Source organism: Heptranchias perlo, chromosome 4, assembly GCF_035084215.1.
Source record: "Heptranchias perlo isolate sHepPer1 chromosome 4, sHepPer1.hap1, whole genome shotgun sequence".
NCBI classification, from domain to species: domain Eukaryota; kingdom Metazoa; phylum Chordata; class Chondrichthyes; order Hexanchiformes; family Hexanchidae; genus Heptranchias; species Heptranchias perlo.
Window position 1 is genome coordinate 36,307,820 of NC_090328.1, and position 20,882 is coordinate 36,328,701.

General features: G+C 42.0%; 1 protein-coding gene across 3 annotated transcripts in view; it reads left to right on the forward strand.

Moving 5' to 3' along the window:
• The window catches only part of LOC137320867 (single-stranded DNA-binding protein 2), a 429,480-nt gene that overhangs the window by 95,239 nt on the left and 313,359 nt on the right, over positions 1 to 20,882 (forward strand). For all 3 annotated transcript variants that reach the window (XM_067982791.1, XM_067982792.1, XM_067982793.1), the window contains one exon: positions 14,164 to 14,248. In XM_067982791.1, coding sequence (XP_067838892.1) covers positions 14,164 to 14,248 — 85 coding nt within the window. The remainder of the gene's footprint in view (positions 1 to 14,163; positions 14,249 to 20,882) is intronic.

Genomic DNA, 20,882 nt, shown 5'->3' on the forward strand with positions numbered 1-20,882 from the left:
GGCCTCTTGTGCATCCCCGATTTCCTTCCACCCCACCATTGGCGGCCATGCCTTCAGCTGTCTAGGCCCCAAGCTCTTGAATTCCTTCCCCAAACCTCTCCGCCTGTCTTTTTGATCAAGCTTTTGGTCACGTGTCCTAACATCTCTTTATGTGGCTGGGTGTCAAATTTTATCTGATAATGCTCCTGTGAAGTGCCTTGGGACGTTTTACTATAAAGTCCCTATATAAATGCAAGTTGTTGTTGTAGATATGTGAGGAGTCATGCATTTCAGGAAATGGAACAGACCGAGGGATTACAGGATTAATAACAGAATACTGACCAAGACTAATCAGATAAAGGTTCTGGGAGTATTAGTTGATGTATTCCTGAAGAGATCAAGCCAGTGTCTTACAACTGTTAAAAAAGCTAATGGGAGGTTAGGTTGCAAAGAAAAAGTAATAGGGTGTACATGAAAAGAGGTAATCCTGCCATTATAAGTTCATTGGTCATATATGTAGAATATTGTGTGCCGTTGTGGAATCCCCGCTACAGAAAGGATGAATCTGAGCTGGAATAAGTAAATTAAGGAGCTGAAGAAAATAAACGAAGATAGACTCAAATAACTGGGATTCTTCTCATTGAACAGAAGACTGAAGAAGATATGATTGAGATTTTCAAATTACAAAGCTTGGCGATATAGCGGATCAGTCAGTTGGTATGCGTAGCAGTAAGAGGGGGCATGAATATAGCTGAGAAGTAAATTCAGATGGGACGTAAGGAAACATTACACAGAGAGGTTGGTTTTGCAACAGCAAATAGCTTAGATCTTTTTAAGGTTAAATTGGACACGTTTTTTGGAGAGATACAACGTTGATTATGACTGCCATGACATCAGAAAGGCAGACTAGACGGACCTATCATCTCTTGTAACCTTGAGATTCCTATGTTTCTATGATTTCAGTTGCTGCATACTGTGGGGTGGAAATTCCTGTTCTCAGCCATTCTAACCTGCAATATGCGGTGGCTGGAATCACTCCAGATAGCAGCAAGACTTGGGTAAGGGTACAGAAAACGAGTGGTTATGGTACTGGACTAGCAACCCAGAGGTTGAGTTCAAATTCCACCATGGAAAATTGTGAAATTGAGTTTAATAAGTCTTGGTAATTTGTGGTCTGGCACCAGAAAATGATCAAGGAAGCTGCTGGCTTGTCGTAAAAACCCAGCTGATTCACTAATGTTCTTCAGGGAAGGGAAACTGCCACCCATACCTGGTCTGGCCTACATGCGACTCCAGTTCCACACTTTATGGTTGACTTTTAATGCCTACAGGGCAACTAGGGATGGGCAGTAAATAATGGCTTGCCAGTGTCGCCCAAATCTTAAATATAAATTTTTATTAAAGTGTGGCATTGAGGGGAAAGGGGCTCAGGTTATGGCCATTTTCATCTGTACATGCATGTTTTGTTTGAGAGTGCATGATGTTGACGATGTAATTTTTTTATGCCTTTGTGAATTTTTGTACTCAAGTTGGAGGATCTTAGTGATCTAACATTCTATTGACTGGTATGTGTTGGAGAGTCCACACTTGATCAGTTCTCATTCTTCGTCCTGCTGTTGAAGCAGACCATAAGATCATAAGAGATAGGAGCAGGAGTAGACCATTCGCCCCCCCGAGCCTGCTCCGCCATTCAATGAGATCATGGCTGATCTGATTTTTACCTGAACTCCATTTTCCCGCTTTTTCCTCATATCCTTTGACTCCCTTGCTGATCAAAAATTTGTCTAACTCAGCCTTGAATGTATTCAATGACTCAGCCTCCACAGCATTTTGGGGTAAAGAATTCGAAAGATTCACAACCTTCTGGGAGAAGAAATTCCTCCTCATTTCCGTCTTAAACGGGCGATCTTTTATTCTGAGACTATGCCCCCTAGTTTTAGATTCCCCCATGAGGGGTAACATCCTCTCAGCATCTACCCTATCGAGTCCCCTCAGAATCTTGTATGTTTCAATAAGATCTCCTCTCATTCTTCTAAACTCCAATGAGTATAGATCTAACCTGTTCAATCTTTCCTCATAAGACAACCCTTCCATACACGGAATCTGAACCGCCTCCAATGCAAGTATGTCCTTCCTTAAATAAGGTCACCAGAACTGTACGCAGTACTCCAGGTGTGGTCTCACAGCACCCTGTACAGTTGTAGCATGACTTCCCTGCTTTTATACTCCATCGCCCTAGAAATAAAGGCCAATATTCCATTTGCCTTCCGGATTACCTGCTGCATCTGTATGTTGACTTTTTGTGTTTCATGAACGAAGATGCCCAGATCCCTCTGTACTGCAGCATTTTGTGGTATTTCTCCATTCAAATAATATTCTGCTTTTTTATTTTTCCTCCCAAAGTGGATGACTTCACATTTTCCCACATTATATTCCATTTGCCAAGTTTTTGCCATTCGCTTAACCTGTCAGTATCTCTTTGCAGGCACTTTGCCCTCATTGCAACTTGCTTTTCCACCTATCTTTGTATCATCAGCAAATTTGGCCACATGACACTCTGTTCCTTCATCCAAGTCATTCATATATATTGTAAGTAGTTGAGGCCCCAGCTCTGAGCCCTGCGGCACCCTACTAGTTACTGATTGCCATTTTGAAAATGACCCTTTTATCCCGACTCTTTGTTTTCTGTTGGTTAGCCAATCCTCTATTCATGCCAGTATATTACCCCCAACACCATGAGCTCTTATCTTGTGCAGTAATCTTTCATGTGGCACCTTATCGAATGTCTTTTGGAAATTCAAATATACTGCATCCATTGGTTCCCGTTTATCCACCCTGCCCGTTACTTCCTCAAAGAACTCGAATAAATTTGTCAGACACGATTTCCCCTTCATAAAACCATGTTGACTCTCCTTGATTGTGTTATCAGTCTCCAAATGTCCTGCTACTACTTCCTTAATAATGGCTTCTAGCATTTTCCCAATGACAGATGTTAGGCTAACTGGTCTATAGTTACCTGCTTTCTGTCTCACTCCCTTCTTGAATAGGGGTGTTACGTTTGCGGTTTTCCAATCCGCTGGGACCTTTCCAGAATCTATTGAATTCTGGAAGATTACAACCAATGCATTCACTATCTCTGTAGCTACTTCCTTTAAGACCCTCGGATGCAAGCCATGAGGTCCAGGGGACTTGTCAGCCTTTAGACCCATTAGGTTACCTAGTACTTTTTCTCTAGTGATAGTGATTGTTTTTAGTTCCTCCCTCCCGTTTGCCACTTGATTTTCTACTATTATTGGTATATTATTAGTGTTTTTTTTTTATTCGTTCACGGGATGTGGGCGTCGCTGGCGAGGCCAGCATTTATTGCCCATCCCGAATTGCCCTCGAGAAGGTGGTGGTGAGCCGCCTTCTTGAACCACTGCAGTCCGTGTGGTGACGGTTCTCCCACAGTGCTGTTAGGAAGGGAGTTCCAGGATTTTGACCCAGCGACAATGAAGGAACGGCGATATATTTCCAAGTCGGGATGGTGTGTGACTTGGAGTGTCTTCTACTGTGAAGCCGGATACAAAATATCTGTTCAATTCCTCTGCCATTTCCTTGTTTTCCATTATTATTTCCCCAGCTCATCCTCTAAGGGACCAATGTTTACTTTAGCTACCCTCTTCCTTTTTATATACTTGTGGAAGCTTTTCCTGTCAGTTTTTATATTTCTTGCTCGTTTACTCTCATAATTTATTTTCTCCCTGTTTATTATTCTTTTAGTCATCCTTTGCTGGTTTTTAAAGTTTTCACTCTTCGGGCTTACCAGCAATCTTTGCCATGTTGTATGCTTTTTCTTTAAACCTGATACCATCCTTTACTTCCTTAGTTAGCCATGGTTGGTTCACCCTTTTTGTGGAGTCTTTCCTCCTCACAGGGATATATTTTTGTTGCGAGTCATAAAATATCTTTAAAAATATTTGCCATTGCTTATCCATCATCATACCATCTAATCTGTTTACCCAGTCCACTTTAGCCAATTCCGCCCTCGTTCCTTTATAATTGCCCTTATTTAAGTTTAATACAGTAGTTTCAGACCCAAGATCCTCGTTCTCAAACTGGATGTGAAATTCTATCATGTTATGATCACTGCTTCCCAAGGGATCCTTTACTTTGAGATCATTAATCCTGTTCCGTTACCCATTACCAGATCCAAAATGGCCTGTTCCCTGGTTGGTTCCCTGACGTATTGGTCTAAGAAACAGTCCCTAATACACTCTATGAACTCTCCCTCAGGGCTGTTTTTGTCAATTTGATTTGTCCAATCTATGTGAAAGTTAAAATCGCCCATGATTATTGCATTACCTTTTTTACAAGCCCCTGTTATTTCCTGATTTATATTTTGCCCTACAGTGCAGCTACTGTTAGGGGGCCTATATACTACTCCCACCAGTGGTTTCTTTCCCATGCTATTTCTTACCTCCACCCAAATTGATTCAATATCTTGATCTTCTGAGCCAAGTTCATTTCTCACTATTATACCAATTTCATCCTTTATTAACAGAGCCACCCCACCACCTTTACTTTTTTCCCTATCCTTCCGAAATGTTAAATAACCCTGAATATTTAGCTCCCAACCTTGGTCACCTTGCAACCACGTCTCTGTAATGGCCACGAGATCATACCTATTTGTTTCTATTTGTTTCTATTTGTGCCATCAATTCATCTATCTTATTATGAATTCTGCGCGCATTCAGATAAAGAACCTTTAATTTTGTCTTTTTACCATTCTTTCCGACCCTGGCCCCATTTGCTCGTGCACTGTTATGTTTATACGTTCTGTCCATTCCTGACACACTCTGTTTATCATTACCCCCATCACTTTCCTGTACTACTTCCTTGTCTTTTCTCATTATCAATCTAAACTTCTCCCCACCTGAGCCCTCCACCCCCCTCTATTTACTGTGCATTTTCCTTAAAGGGAAGGACAGAGGAAAATGGATGGCTAAGTAATACAGAACTGCATTTGCACAGGTCGGAGTGCCTGGTCCATGAGCATGCTTGGCAGTATCCTGAGAGTGGCTTTCAGTATTGGCCAGTCAGAAGTGTTTGGCTTGAAGAGACCCATAGCAGGGGGGGGTAAAAATATTCCATTTATTCCTTGGAAGATAAGAAATTAAATGGGGTAGAGGGGCAAAGAGATCTGGGAATACAGATACATAAATCACTAAAAGTAGCAATATAAGTTAAGAAGACTATAAAGGTTGTAAACAAAGTTTTGGGGTTAATTTCTAGAGGAACAGAATACAAGGACGTAATGTTAAATTTATATAGAACCAATGGTTAGACCACAGTGGAGTATTGAATGCAGTTCTGGTCTCCATACTACAAAAAGGATATTGAAGGATTGAAGGTGAAGAAAAAATTTACAAGGATGTTATTAGAATTGAGAGGATGCAATTGACTGGAAAGATTGAGCAGGCAGGGGCTTTTTTCTGTGGAAAAGAGAAGACTAAGAGGAGACCTGATAGAAATGTCTTTAAAATTATATTAAAAGGGGTTCGATAGGGTGGATGTGAATAAACTGTTTCTACTTGTGGGTGAGTCCAGAACAAGGGGGCACAAAATATAAGATAGCTACTAATAAATCAAATAAAGAATTTAGGAGGAATTTCTATACAGGGTAGTGAGAATGTGAAACTCACTGCCACATGGAGTGGTTGAAGCAGATAGCATTGATGCATTTAAGGGGAGACTTTTTGCATGCATAAGGGACAACGGAATAGAGCGATATGGGGGCACAGTGGGAAGAGGTAATTAGTTGGAGGAAGCTTGTATGGAGTATAAACACCAGCATGGACCATTTGGGCAGAATGGCCTGTTTCGATGCTATAGGGCCTGATATTACCAGGGCGGCGGGTTCGCGGCGGGGGGGCAATTGGGCGCGTGGGTAATGCGACCAGTGAAATCAGCCTGCCCCGAACGCAATCGCAGGCGAATTGGATCCACTTACCTCTTGTTCCGGGTTCCCCGCTGCTGAGCTGCGCGGCGGGCGGACTGCGCATGCGCAGTAACGTCTGTCAGCTGGAGGAGCTCTATTTAAAGGGGCAGTCCTCCACTGACGCTGCAAGAAATAGGAAAAATTACAGCATGGAGCAGCCCAGGGGGAAGGCTGCTCCCAGGTTTAATGATGCCTCACTCCAGGTATCATTGGATAGGGTGAGGAGGAGGGGGAGGACAGAGATCTTCCTCCCGGCGGGCGGGAGGAAGCGGCCTGCCTCTGCCACCAAGAAGACCTGGCTCGAGGTGGCAGAGGAGGTCAGCTGCACCACCAACATATCGCCCACCTGCATACAGTGCAGGAGGCGCTGCAATAACCTAAATAGGTCAGCCAAAGTGAGTACATTTACTCATTCCCCTACACTCCGTCTGCCACATCACCGCCCCCACCCCACATCTCATAGAGTCATAGAGTTATACAGCACGGATAGAGGCCCTTCGGCCCATCGTGTCCGCGCCGGCCATCACCCCTGTCTACTCTAATCCCATATTCCAGCATTTGGTCCGTAGCCTTGTATGCTATGGCATTTCAAGTGCTCATCCAAATGCTTCTTGAATGTTGTGAGGGTTCCTGCCTCCACAACCCTTTCAGGCAGTGAGTTCCAGACTCCAACCACCCTCTGGGTGAAAAAGTTCTTTCTCAAATCCCCTCTAAACCTCCCGCCTTTTACCTTGAATCTATGTCCCCTTGTTATAGTACCCACAACGAAGGGAAAAAGCTCCTTAGTATCCATCCTATCTGTGCCCCTCATAATTTTGTACACCTCAATCATGTCCCCCCTCAGCCTCCTCTGCTCCAAGGAAAACAAACCCAATCTTCCCAGTCTCTCTTCATAGCTGAAGCGCTCCAGCCCTGGTAACATCCTGGTGAATCTCCTCTGCACCCTCTCCAAAGCGATCACATCCTTCCTGTAGTGTGGCGACCAGAACTGCACACAGTACTCCAGCTGTGGCCTAACCAGTGTTTTATACAGCTCCATCATAACCTCCTTGCTCTTATATTCTATGCCTCGGCTAATAAAGGCAAGTATCCCATATGCCTTCTTTACCACCTTATCTACCTGTTCCGCCGCCTTCAGGGATCTGTGAACTTGCACACCAAGATCCCTCTGACCCTCTGTCTTGCCTAGGGTCCTCCCATTCATTGTGTATTCCCTTGCCTTGTTAGTCCCTCCAAAGTGCATCACCTCGCACTTTTCCGGGTTAAATTCCATTTGCCACTGTTCCGCCCATCTGACCAACCCATCTATATCGTCCTGCAGACTGAGGCTATCCTCCTCGCTATTTACCACCCTACCAATTTTTGTATCATCAGCGAACTTACTGATCATACCTTTTACATTCATATCCAAGTCGTTAATGTAGACCACAAACAGCAAGGGACCCAGCACCGATCCCTGTGGTACCCCACTGGCCACAGGCTTCCAGTCACAAAAACAACCTTCGACCATCACCCTCTGCCTTCTGCCACTAAGCCAGTTTTGTATCCAAAGTGCCAAGGCACCCTGGATTCCATGGGCTCGTACCTTCTTGACCAGTCTCCTGTGGGGGACTTTATCGAAGGCCTTACTGAAATCCATGTATACCACATCCACTGCGTTACCCTCATCCAAACGCCTAGTCACCCCCTCAAAAAATTCAATCAAATTAGTCAGACATGATCTTCCCTTGACAAAGCCATGTTGACTATCCCTGATTAATCCTTGCTTCTCCAAGTGGAGACTAATTTTGTCCTTCAGAATTTTTTCCAATAATTTTCCTACCACTGATGTTAGGCTCACTGGCCTGTAGTTCCCCGGTTTTTCCCTACTCCCCTTCTTGTCTGCACAGCCAACACTATTCTGTCACATCACCCCTCACACCCACTCAAACCTCAACCTCATCTTACCTGCACTTACTCACCTCGTCAGTACTCATCCCGCCACTACCACTCAACCCAATCCTCATACAATCTCATGGCTCTATCTCATACTCACCCTCTCATGCATCTCTTTCACAGTCAGCCTCACTCAACCTGCCACGACCTGTGCTGCAGCCACAGGGCATGCATCACATATGTGCAGTAGGCAGTGTAAGGCAAACGTGTCGTGAGCATTAAGGGGATGCACAAGGGTGTTTGAGGGTTTGTCATGGTTTTTACTTATATTTAATTTCTGACCAACTCACATTACATATTATATTGGCACCACTACTGTCACGTCTTTGCGAATCTTGTCTGGTTTGTGCAATAATGCCCTTTCCTGAGGATCACAATGAAGACCCACAACTGATGCCACCCATTGTGTCACTGCAGAGTGGGTGTAGGTGTATTTGCAGGGCTTTTTTGTGCAGACGACTGAGAGACGTCGGCGGTGTCCCCGGTGGCACTCTGGAAGGATGCGGAGGAGAAGTTGTTGAGGGCAGTGGTGACTTTGACAGCGACAGGTAAGAAGATGGTGCTCGGGCCAGCCGGGAGCAGCTCGGCATGAAGGAGACTGCAGATGTCCACGACTACATGTCGAGTGACTCTGAGCGTCCATGTGCACTGCTGCTCAGAGAGGTCCAGGAAGCTGAGCCTCGGTCTGTGGACCCTGTGGCGAGGGTAGTGCCCTCTGCGACGCATCTCTCTCTGCGGTTGCCCTCCCTCCTGCTGTGCAGGTGGATGTGTCACAGCACTGTGTTGTGGAGCTCCACGTGTCAGAGGTGGATGGCGAGGCTGGTGATGCTGTTCGCCCTCCGAGGAGGTCATGACTGCAGCTATGGCGGCCCCCATCCGGAAGATGTACATCTGAGGGGGTCCGCAAGGTAGGTGCATGTGTCTGGACACCGGGGTAAGTGTGCAAGTTGGTGAATTTTGTTGTTAGGAGGAGGGTGGTGGAGGCCAAACTTTGTCCATCGTGACAGAGTGGCCTCCTGCAATAATTGCCTGCGGGAGTTCCACATGCGGGGGCTGCATCCGCATGTCAGCGCGTCTGTGGGAAACCCGGAAGTGGGCGGGTTGGAGCCGGGCTCCCGACCCGCCCCGGGATTCCCCGATTTTCGGAGCCCCCCACCCCCGCCAGGAACGCACCCGATCGCGGGTGCTAAAATCGACCCCATAGAGTCTATGTAAAATAAAAATTAGAGGGGACGAGAGAGACTCTTGGCCCAAAGAGTGGACTCAGCTGGCAGGAATTACATTTTCTGTACTCACTGACTCTTTTGACGAAGGGTGCAAAATTGGTTTTGATTACAATGGTTACTTACCCCTCTCCTGCTGCCAGAAACCTTGCTTGCTACATCACATGCATGTAAGCAGTATGCTGATTCTATATGGTACTGATGAAACTAGAACTCAAATCTTGTCTATATTCAAAATCAAAATACTGCAGATGCTGTAAATCTGAGATAAAACCAGAAAATGCTCGAAACTCTCAGCAGGTCAGGTAGCATCTGTGGAGAGAGAAACAGAGTTAACGTTTCAGGTGGATAACCTTTCATCAGAACTGTACTTATCGACCTGAAATGTTAACTCTGTTTCTTCTCCATATACTTTGGCTGGATTTAAAGCCACTAATTTATGTCCTTATTGGCGGATACCATTGGTAGTGTCTCCTTCAAATGAAAAGACTAGAATACACTGGAGAAGCAGATGTCACGAGATTTGTGAGATCTTGAAAAATCTCATTTTTAATTTACATCACAGCATCGACAGCACAGAAACAGGCCATTCATAATGTTTATACTCCACACAAGCCTCCTTTCAAGACCTTGGAAGATCTAGTTGTCCAGAATGCATTTCTACATGGGTCAATTTAGTTTAAGTGACTATCTCTGGTATGTGAAGTAAAATCTTAATTTGAACAATTGGGGATCATGAGATGTGTGGTAACTAATGCAGCTATCTGCACAGTGGTTTTTACTTGCTGCTGAAGCATTGAGAATTAATTTAGGTTTAAACAATTGACTCCCGGTTTAATTGTACATTTGTGCATTATTTAATTTTGGCCCTAAAATACTGGCTGCGCTGAGGGAGGCTTCTGAGTAAAAAATGGTTTTATTTGTATTATTGTGGTGAAACATTTAATTCTGAAGATCACTGCCAACATACGCACAATCCGCTGATTGAAACACAAACTATCACCTGTTTCATTTTGTGTGCCATTTCTGAATTTTAGGGAATTAAAAAAAAATCTAACAAATGAACACTGAAAAGAAACTTATTTTCTCAGGTACTTGTTTGTGAATGGGTGGTTCTATCTCTCTTAACAGGCACAATGGAAATACTCTACTTTTCATTTTGTTTGAAAGTGATGCTCATTTTGAATGTTTTTCTAGATTTTGTTTGTAATTGCATTTGAATACTTATTGAGTATTTTTAGAAACATAGAAAATAGGAGCAGGAGTAGGCCATTCGGCCCTTCGATCCTGCTCTGCCATTAAATATGATCATGGCTGATCCTCTATCTTAATACCATATTCCCGCTCTCTCCCCATACCCCTTGATGCCTTATGTGTCTAGAAATCTATCCAGCTCCTTCTTAAATATATTCAGTGACTTGGCCGCCACAACCTTCTATGTTGGAGAATTCCATAGGTTCGCCACCCTCTGAGTGAAGAAGTTTCTCCTCATCTCAGTCCTAAATGTCCTACCCCATATCCTGAGACTGTGACCCCTCATTCTGGATCCTCCAGCCAGGGGAACACCCTCCCTGCACCCAGTCTGTCTGGCCCTGTCAGAATTTTATATGTTTCAATGAGATCCCCTCTCATTCTTCTAAACTCGAGTGAATACAGGGCGAGTCGACCCAATCTCTCCTCATACGACAGTTTTAATGTAAAGATTGCAGTATTAATGTGAAATCTGGATATAATCTGCATATAATAACTCAGAATATGCAGTGAAAGTGTAGAGGATATGTTTCAGTAAAACACTTTTTATCTTGTACAAAAATAAAAATGCATTGAACAATGAAACTGCCTGGTCTGGTGTCCTTTCTCTTGCATAATGTCCAACTGCATAAGAAAACTTTGTGGCAAAACTGCAGAAAATGATCGGTACCAATGAAAGATTAAAAACTCCAATAGCAAATAGGAATGAGAGTGTTATCATAGAATCATAGAAGTTACAACATGGAAACAGGCCCTTCGGCCCAACATGTCCATGTCGCCCAGTTTATACCACTAAGCTAGTCCCAATTTCCTGCACTTGGCCCATATCCCTCTATACCCATCTTACCCATGTAACTGTCCAAATGCTTTTTAAAAGACAGAATTGTACCCACCTCTACTACTGCCTCTGGCAGCTCGTTCCAGACACTCACCACCCTTTGAGTGAAAAAATTGCCCCTCTGGACCCTTTTGTATCTCTCCCCTCTCACCTTAAATCTATGCCCCCTCGTTATAGACTCCCCTACCTTTGGGAAAAGATTTTGACGATCGACCTTATCTATGCCCCTCATTATTTTATAGACTTCTATAAGATCACCCCTTAACCTCCTACTCTCCAGGGAAAAAAGTCCCAGTCTGTCTAACCTCTCCCTATAAGTCAAACCATCAAGTCCCGGTAGCATCCTAGTAAATCTTTTCTGCACTCTTTCTAGTTTAATAATATCCTTTCTATAATGGGGTGACCAGAACTGTACACAGTATTCTAAGTGTGGCCTCACCAATGCCCTGTACAACTTCAACAAGACATCCCAACTCCTGCATTCAATGTTTTGACCAATGAAACCAAGCATGCCGAATGCCTTCTTCACCACCCTATCCACCTGTGACTCCACTTTCAAGGAGCTATGAACCTGTACTCCTAGATCTCTTTGTTCTATAACTCTCCCCAACGCCCTACCATTAACGGAGTAGGTCCTGGCACGATTCGATCTACCAAAATGCATCACCTCACATTTATCTAAATTAAACTCCATCTGCCATCCATCGGCCCACTGGCCCAATTTATCAAGATCCCGTTGCAATCCTAGATAACCTTCTTCACTGTCCACAATGCCACCAATCTTGGTGTCATCTGCAAACTTACTAACCATGCCTCCTAAATTCTCATCCAAATCATTAATATAAATAACAAATAACAGCGGACCCAGCACCGATCCCTGAGGCACACCGCTGGACACAGGCATCCAGTTTGAAAAACAACCCTCCACAACCACCCCCTGTCTTCTGTCGTCAAGCCAATTTTGTATCCAATTGGCTACCTCACCTTGGATCCCATGAGATTTAACCTTATGTAACAACCTACCATGCGATACCTTGTCAAAGGCTTTGCTGAAGTCCATGTAGACCACGTCTACTGCACAGCCCTCATCTATCTTCTTGGTTACCCCTTCAAAAAACTCAGTCAAATTCGTGAGACATGATTTTCCTCTCACAAAACCATGCTGACTGTTCCTAATTAGTCCCTGCCTCTCCAAATGCCTGTAGATCCTGTCCCTCAGAATACCCTCTAACAGCTTGCCCACTACAGATGTCAGGCTCACCGGTCTGTAGTTCCCAGGCTTTTCCCTGCCGCCCTTCTTAAACAAAGGCACAACATTTGCTACCCTCCAATCTTCAGGCACCTCACCTGTAGCGGTGGATGATTCAAATATCTCTGCTAGGGGACCCGCAATTTCCTCCCTAACCTCCCATAACGTCCTGGGATACATTTCATCAGGTCCCGGAGATTTATCTACCTTGATGCGTGTTTGATAAAGAAATTTACATACTTTAAGAGACGAAAGCTGCACAGGTGTTACAAGGCTGTAATACACTTGGGGTGACATTCTTCTGTGAATGTCAATGAAATAAATAAGTGCAAATCAAGAATGGTGGAATGTTAGGAGAAAGTTCCAACAGATTCATTGTATTGTGGTGCTGCTTTGAACATTGTGTAAAAACAGCATAAAAAATCTACCAAAGTTTTTTTTTAAAAATGGCAAATTTAAGTTGTGCAGTGCCAGTGATGTACATGTTTAATGTGTTTTTCTGAAACATTTGGTTCTTGTGTGTTGTGAATTTCTCCATCTTGATAGTAAAAGTTCCATACCACTGAGTACTCCTGTAGTTGAAGGTGGAACCCTGGTGGATGGTTGCCTAGCCAACTACAAAACTTCAGGGAATGCAGAAGGCCTGCAACCTGTATCTGACAAACTTTGATGGATTGCCATGGTTCATACTTTCTCTGCTTTTGGAGAGGGGAAGGGGTAGCCTTCTTGACCATGGTGGGTTTGCAGCACTTCATAAGTGTTTGTTGTTCTTGGATTTTTGTACTCTAAGGGAATTGAGATACGGGGATCGGGTGGGAAAGTGGAGTTGAGGTCGAAGATCAGCCATGATCTTTTTGAATGGCGGAGCAGGCTCGAGGGGTCATATGGCCTGCTGCTGCTCCTATTTCTTAGGTTCTTTGCCAATACTTACAGAACCTTGTTACTAAAACTAACTTTGTTGCTGAATTGGAGCCATTTTGGACTACCATTTTGCACTTCAGTGCTGGATTCTCAAGACTTCTCTGAATTTATAGGGGTCAAGTGGTTTGTTGCTGTTTCAGAATTATTAGTATTTCTTCACTGCTGCTGATGAAATCTTATTTCTTACAGTTGGTACTTAAGAATGTTGTGAGCTCCTGTGGTTTTGGTAGCGATTCATTAAACTGGTTTACACATTTGCGTTTTACTATTTTTTTTCGACCAGCGAAATGTTGGCCCCTTGATGATTATGACACAAATGGTGATCCCTCAAGCAGCCTTGTAACATTCTACAGATCACCTCATTTTGAGTAAAATCTATGGCATTAAAGAAAACGTGTAGGTTTGATTTTGGCATTTCTTTTAAAAACTGTACAAAAAGGCAAAACCTATAGGATACTTTGATTTTTCCTGCTGTTTCATGAGCGGTATTCATTAGTAATGGTTTGGCCCTAAACCAGTGTAAGTAAAATGTAATGATTTTAATGGTGTTAAAACTGATTTTTTTTCCAGATAAATTTGAACAAATCGTATGAACTTTTGTTGCTTTTCATTTGCTCAAAACAAAGATGAAACTCTAATATTTTAAATGAAAGCGTTTTTATCAACACCTTGTATACAGTGACTGCTTTTTTATTGTTTATATAATCTCTACATTTTAGAGAACATTGCAAAAATGATGTTTTTAAAGTGATATGGAGAATTATTAATAAAAGTTTATTTCTTGCAGTGTATTTTGGGACCTCTACTGTGCGGCACCTGAAAGAAGAGAAACTTGTGAACATTCAAGTGAAGCAAAAGCCTTTCACGATTATGTAAGTCACAGATCAAATCTGGAGGCCCTTCAGCGACAACGATTCCATTTTCATATCATAGGCCTGAGGTTCAGTGGTTTGAAGCTATTACCTTATAACTGTGATCTAGTTCAAATCTTTGTTTGGCAAAGTTATCAAGAGACAGATTTCTGCCTGGAAAGTACTATGTGCAAAATGGGTTTGCCAGCTCACTGGAGGGGTCTCGTGGACTGTAACAAGGTTCTGAGTTGCAATTATAATTTCAGATGTGTTGCAGAAGAAAGAACTGATTGTAAAAACTGACCAAAATAAGATATTTCTACTTGCAAAATTTCCTGATTTTCTTCCTCTTCTGATGTGAAGCCCTAATCATCTTGACACATTGTAACCTCCTCTTCTCCTCCTCCCCCCTCAGCATGTTTGGAACAGCAGGATGATCAGGGCTGCAAGCATCTCCCTAGAATCATATAAAGGTTGCAGCAGCACGGAAGGAGGCCATTCGGCCCATCGAGTCCGTGCCGGCTCTTTGCAAGAGCAATGCAGCTAGCCCCACTCCCCCGCCCTATCCCTGTAGCCCTGCAAATTTCTTCCTTTCAAGTAAACATAGAAACCTAGAAAATAGGAGCAGGAGTAGGCCATTCAGCCCTTCGAGCCTGCTCTGCCATTCAATATGATCATGGCTGATCCTCTATCTCAATACCATATTCCCGCTCTCTCCCATACCCCTTGATGCCTTCTGTGTCTAGAAATCTATCTAGCTCCTTCTTAAATATATTCAGTGACTTGGCCTCCACAGCCTTCTGTGGTAGAGAATTCCACAAGTTCACCACTCTGAGTGAAGAAATTTCTCCTCATCTCAGTCCTAAATGTCCTACTCCATATCCTGAGACTGTGACCCCTCAATCTAGACCCCCCCACCCCAGCCAGGGGAAACATCCTCCCTGCATCCAGTCTGTCTAGCCTTGTCAGAATTTTATATGTTTCAATGAGATCCCCTCTCATTCTTCTAAACTCGAGTGAATACAGGCCTGGTCGACCCAATCTCTCCTCATACGACAGCCCTGCCATCCCAGGAATCAGTCTGTTGAACCTTCGCTGCACTCCCTCTATGGCAAGTATATCCTTTCTTAGGTCAGGAGACCAAAACTGCATACAATACTTCAGGTGTGGTCTCACCAAGGCCCTGTATAACTGCAGTAAGACATCCTTGCTCCTGTACTCAAATCCTCTTGCAATGAAGGCCAACATACCATTTGCCTTCCTAACTGCTTGCTGCACTTGCATGTTTGCTTTCAGTGACTCAGTACAAGGACACCCAGGTCCCTTTGTACATCAACATTTCCCAATCTATCACCATTTAAATAATACTCTGCCTTTCTGATTTTCCTTCCGAAGTGGATAACTTCACATTTATCCACTTTATACTGCATCTGCCATGTATTTGCCCATTCACTCAACTTGTTTAAATCACCTTGAAGCCTCTTTGCATCCTCCTCACAATTCACAATCCCACCTAGTTTTGTGTCATCAGCAAACTTAGAAATATTACATTTGGTTCCCTCATCCGAATCATTGATATGTATTGTGAATAGCTGGGGCCCAAGCACTGATCCCTGCGGTTGGTTCTTCCTTATCTATTCTACCAGTTACATCCTCAAAAAACTCCAGTAGGTTTGTCAAACATGATTTCCCTTTCATGAATCCATATTGACTTTGTCTAATCCCGTTGATATTTTCTAAGTGTCCTGTTATCACATCCTTTATAATAGACTAGCATTTTCCCTACTACTGATGTTAGGCTAGCTGGTCTGTAGTTCCCTGTTTTCTCTCTCCCTCCTTTATTTGGCACCCTCCGATCTGCAGGAATTATTCCATAATCCGATAGAATTTTGGAAGATGACAACTAATGCATCCACTATTTCCATGGCTACCTCTTTTAGTACTCTGGGATGCAGATTATCAGGCCCTGGAAATTTATCAGCTTTCAGTCTCATTAATTTTTTACTCATAGTAATTTCCTTTAATTCTCCTTCTCACTCGACCCTTGGTTCCCTAGCATTTCTGGGAAGTTATTTGTGTCCTTTTCCGTGAAGACAGAACCAAAATATTCGTTTAATTGCTCTGCCATTTCCTTATTCCCCATTATAAATTTTCCCGTTTCTGACTGTAAGGGACCTACATTTGTCTTCATTAATCTTTTTCTTTTTACCTACTTGTAGAAGCTTTTACAGTCCACTTTTATGTTCTTTGTAAGTTTACTCTCATACTCTATTTTTCCCCTCTTAATCAATCTCTTGGACCTTTTTTGCTGAATTCTAAACTGCTCCCAATCCTCAGGCTTGCTACTTTTTCTGGCAACTTTATATGACTCCTCATTGGAACTTATATTATCCTTAATTTCTTTTGTTAGCCATGGTTGGGCCGTTTTTCCTTTTGTGTTTTTGCGCCAGAAAGGAATATATAACTGTTGCAATTCATACATTTTGTCCTTAAATGTTAGCCATTGTCTATCCACAGTCATGCCTTTTAATGAAGCCCCCCAATCTATCATAGCCAACTCACTCCTCATACCTTCGTAGTTTCCTTTGTTTATACTTGGGACCCTAGTTTCGGATTGGACTACGTCACTTTCCATCTTAATGAAGAATTCTATCATGTTATGGTCACTCTTCCCTAAAGGACCCCGCACAACAAGATTATTAATTAACCCCTTCTCATTGCACAATACCCAATCTGGAATAGCTTGTTCTTATCTAGTTCCCTTTTGAAAGCCATGATTGAATCTGCCTCCACCACTTGCTGTGTAAAAAAGCTTTTCCTCATATCACCTTTGGTTCTTTTGCCAATCACTGTAAATCTATGTCCTCTGGCTCTTGACCCTTCTCCAATGGGAACAGTTTCTCTCTACTTTGTCTGGACACTTCATGATTTTGAATACTTCTATCAAATCTCCTCTCAACCTTCTCTGTTCCAAGGAGAACAACCCCAGCTTCTCCGGTCTATTCACGTAACTAAAGTCCCTCATCTCTGGATTCGTTTTAGTAAATCTTTTCTGCACCCTCTCTAAGGCCTTCACATCTTTCCTAAAGTACTATACCCAGAACTGGATACAGTACTCCAGTTGTGGCTGAACTAGTGTTTTATAAAGATTCATCATGACTTCCTTGCTTTTGTACTTTATGCCTCTATTTATAAAGCCCAGGATCCTGTGTGCTTTTTTAACCGCTTTCTTAATCTGCCCTGCCACCTTCAACAATTTGTGTACATATACCCCTCGATCTCTCTGTTCCTGTACCCCTTTTAGAATTGTGCCCTTTGATTTATATTGCCTATCCTCATTCTTCCTACCGAAATGCATCACCTCGCATTTTTCTGCGTTAAATTTCATCTGCCACATGTCCGACAATGCCACCAGCCTGTCTATATCATCTTGAAATCTATCACTATCCTCCTCACTGTTCACTACACTTCCAAGTTTTGTGTCATCTGCAAATTTTGAAATTGTGTCCTGTACACCCAAGTCCAAGTCATTAATATATATCAAGAAAAGCAGTGGTCCTAGTACCGACCCTTGGGGAACACCACTGTACACCTCCCTCCATTCCGAAAAACAACTGTTCATCACGATTCTCTGTTTCCTTTTACTTGGCCAATTCTGTATCCATGCTGCTACTGCCCCCTTTCATTTTGACTACAACCAATGTTGCTTTGAGGTGGATTCACAGGTGTGCAATTAAAATCAAACTAAATGGATTGGCTGACTCAATTTCATTTTCCCCTCTCCTCCCTGCACCCCCCCCCCATGCCTTTGAAGTGCTTTATCCATCAGAGTTCCTCAGACTTATACATCATTTGAGCTTGGAGAATTTAAAATTTTGATTTTCTTATCTAAAAGTGTTGCTTTAACACCTGTGGTAACTCATTTGAAATAAATGGGGGTTACTACTGATGTTGAAGTAATGCGACAGGAAAATCAAGGCTAAGCGGCTGACAGTGCTGCGACTGTGAGTCTTTGATTACTTGGTTCACAGCTGGTTGAACTAAGACACATGTTCACAAAAACAATCAGTTAATTCAAAGCTGTTGATAAATAAACTAAATACCACTGAATGCTATATTTGAAGTGTGCCATTTAAAAACAGTTGGTGAAGGATATGTAATTGATCCTGGTGGTTTACTGAAAAATAAAATGCAGGTGAGTGAAATATATAGGCTTATTTGTACAATATACTAACTGATTTTACAAGTTTAAAAAAAAAGACAACATAATGATTCTATTTTCTGGGGACTTAGCATTGTGAAAGATTGTTACGCAGTTGTGTCAGTTACTGAGTTCGGTGTGGAGGTGGGTTGACTTCTGTACATATTGTGAGTAGTCAAAACAGCAGTTAGTTTTTGACATTTTTTATTATGCTATCAGTGATGTTCAAGAATTAGACAATATAGGAAATGTAAAATTATTGTAACTTGTAGAAGTAAAGTAATGAGTATTTTAGTTTCAAACAAATTTAAATCATAAGAAACCTGGAACAGTTGTAATTTCAAACAATCCAGGCAATTTTTAACTAAAATGTTAAGCTTCATCCAAGGAATCATTGATAAGGTGAGCTATTTTCACCTCTTGCTTGAGGTGTGTGCAATGCATAAGTAAACATTGATTCAAGCTTTACATTTATGCTATTTCCTGTAATGTGGAAATTGCACAAGATATCTGTGGCCGATGCTAGTTTCACTATTTGTTTTTTGTCATTTTGGTTTATTCATATAGTACAAGGGTTAGAAGTGGATGTGTTATTGAATAGACGTGATAATTAAATACTCCAAATACTGCTTTTGCTTTGATCTGTTTTTAGTTAGCTAAGCAAACTGAAATTAGTTTAGTAATGGGTAATAATGAATTATTAGTTCTTTGCAATATGTGATTGGAGTTGTACAACTTGGTTTAATTTTTCATTGATGTTTTTTGATTTGCATTGCATCTTTTTAAGCCTTTTTCAGAATTGCTTATGTTTGCTGTGAATATACCTCTTCTAAATTAACAGGTCTACTGATCCTGCATGTGTGTTAGTTTGTTTCACATATCTGTGTACTTTGTAGTATTCCAGCACTGATGGAAGTTCATAATCAGAGTTTTAAAATGTTGCTCTGCAATGCCCAGTTGTTGCAGTGGAATGCCTTCGACAAGTGTGTGTTCTGTTTTTTTTTATATATATATCAGAATTTGGAGTATAATTAATTTTAACTTTGGAACTCAGTTAAGAGATTTTATTTTCGACGTTCAAAATCCAACATTGAAATAATATATTTAATATATTAGTTTTGATTGTATAAATTTATCTTGCTTTTTGGTCTGTGACTTTTTCCGGCGATTTCCACTTGTGAGGAGATTTTGAGGTCTTAAGTGTGCAACATTGAAATTTGGCTCCTGATAAGTTTTGTTGTGGTACCGAGAAGTTTGAAAGTTCTGCATTCTATGGTTGGCGTCCTGAAAGTCAGTTTAAAAAGCTGCTGCCATTTTAGAATGCACATGTGTGCTGTTTTCCCATCTTCTTCTCTCTCGATTACAGTAAAAAAAAATGGCTTTCAGAAGTAATCCAGCACAGATCATTGATATTTATTCCATGCTATAACACATTTTAGTATCATAAAATCATGAGCTGAAACTATAGCTGGTGCGACATTCTCATAAATGAGAATTCTTGACTGCCCTCTAGATCTTTGCTCAATGTCCCCTATCAACTAATTTTCTACTTCATTTTGAAGTGGTGTTTGATCAGCAGACTTTTTCATAGCTGCTATTATTGATTGCCATTTTGTGGTCTTCAGACGGTATTCTGTGTTCTCTTCTTCTCCTGACCCAATGACTTTTTCTGACAGGCAGGCAATCGAACTTGTGACCCTCCAGCTGGAAGTGACCCTTCATTACTGATTCCCCCAAGCAGAGGAAATAGCCTGTCCCTATTCACTATCCAAACTCATCAGAATTGTAAAAACCTCTATTAAATTTCTTCCTGGCCTTCCCTGCTCCAATGAAAATAGTATCTTAAGTCTCTCCTCATAACTACAATTTCCCATCATTAGCATCATCCTGTGAATCGACGCTAAACCTTTTCTATGGATTTAATGTTCTCCCTATAATGGGGAACCCAATACAACATACAGGACTGTAACTGTGGCCTAACCAATATTTTGCATAAATTCATCATTACTTCTGTACTTTATGTCTCTATTTATAAAACTCAAAATGATATTGGCTTTTTTATGGCTTTATCTCCTGCACTCTCATTTTCAGGGAAATATGTATTTGAACCTCCTAGGTCTCTCTGTTCATCCACACCTTTCAGTTTCTTTCCATTAAGCATATACTCCTATTCCTTGTAGTTTTCTCCCAAAATGTATTATCTCACTTTTATCCACATTATATTGAATCTGCCACTTGGGGTCTGCCCATTCTGCTCAAACTAGTGAAATGTATATTTAAGACCTTTATCAGGAAGTTCTTCACATAAAACGGTAAATTTAGTGATTCCACACACTCAGCAGGGAGTCGTGTTCAAAAGAAGTACGGATTGTAATACTGTAGCACCGATTCTCTGACCAGCCTTCAATTCTGGTGTATTTTCCCCACTGTGAGTGCAGTGGTTGCTGAATTTAG